Raw genomic sequence first — 927 nt, 5'->3', positions numbered from 1 at the left:
CTCTGTGTGGATTTCCCTTTCTCTTACACTGCTTAAATTCATTCTGCAGACTTTCCTTCAGTCTGCACACAGCCAAGCATTTGTTTCTTGTATTTTGGACACCACATTCCTGAAACTGATACTGAGCAACTTCACCTTTTGAGCTCTCTAAAACCTTTTACAAATTTCACCGGTCAGCCACAAGGCTGCTAGGGAAGAGGAGCACAGAGGTTCAGGTGGGCAAGAAGCACACACTCACGTGCAAAGTGTAGTCAGACAAGCTTTGCTTCCTTTGGAAAGCATCTTAAAAAACTTTTCTTCCAGAAGATACTTTCAGTTTTCCTGTAATGCTGTTTCAAGGGGCAACTCTGGCTCCTTGTGGTGAGTCTGACCTTTATTGTGAACTTGAAAGATGCTGCCTTGACCAATGGCTCCTGATTAAATTTGGCGGCTAAAACAGTAGTGAGCTGAAGCACTGGCAGTCTCCTCCATAGGTTGCTTTGTCTCACTTGTGTCATGTCAAGAAATAAAATACACGGCACTACATAGCAGAGGTGTTAAATCCTGCACACACCAACACGTTCCCAGCACAGCACTGGAACCGCGACGCTATGCGAAGCGATTCCCGGCAGTTTCTCCCAGGCGCTCCTGATCCTCGATGGGTTTCCCACAGGACGTGGCGCTGCCTGGGTCGGCCTGGGCTCCCCTGCGCGGCCCCGCACCCGGCCCAGAGCCCTGCAAAGGCTGCGCTCCCTGCTCGGCTGCTCTCTGCAGCCGGCAGACTTCGCCGAGCGCTCTTCAAGTGCCTAACGGGGAGGACAGACGGGGGGCAGGTCTCCAGGGGGTCTCCCCTCCCCTCCCCGCCTCAGAGCCGGCGGGCGCCGCTGTCCCCCGCGGGCGGAAGCGCCTGTGGGGGCGGGAGGTACGTATGGCCGGGCCGCGGGGAGC

At 55.1% G+C, this 927-nt stretch overlaps 1 protein-coding gene across 1 annotated transcript in view; it reads left to right on the top strand.

Annotated features, from left to right (window-relative positions):
• Nucleotides 1–590: 590 nt before the first annotated feature.
• Nucleotides 591–927, top strand: part of BANK1 (B-cell scaffold protein with ankyrin repeats 1) — a 122,020-nt gene continuing 121,683 nt past the window's right edge. The window contains exon 1 of the mRNA XM_010003179.1: nucleotides 591–901. Coding sequence (XP_010001481.1) covers nucleotides 591–901 — 311 coding nt within the window. The remainder of the gene's footprint in view (nucleotides 902–927) is intronic.

The sequence above is a fragment of the Chaetura pelagica genome, unplaced genomic scaffold, assembly GCF_000747805.2.
Source record: "Chaetura pelagica isolate M959 unplaced genomic scaffold, ChaPel_1.0 scaffold188, whole genome shotgun sequence".
In the NCBI taxonomy this organism is placed as follows: domain Eukaryota; kingdom Metazoa; phylum Chordata; class Aves; order Apodiformes; family Apodidae; genus Chaetura; species Chaetura pelagica.
This window is presented reverse-complemented; position numbering and strand designations above follow the sequence as displayed.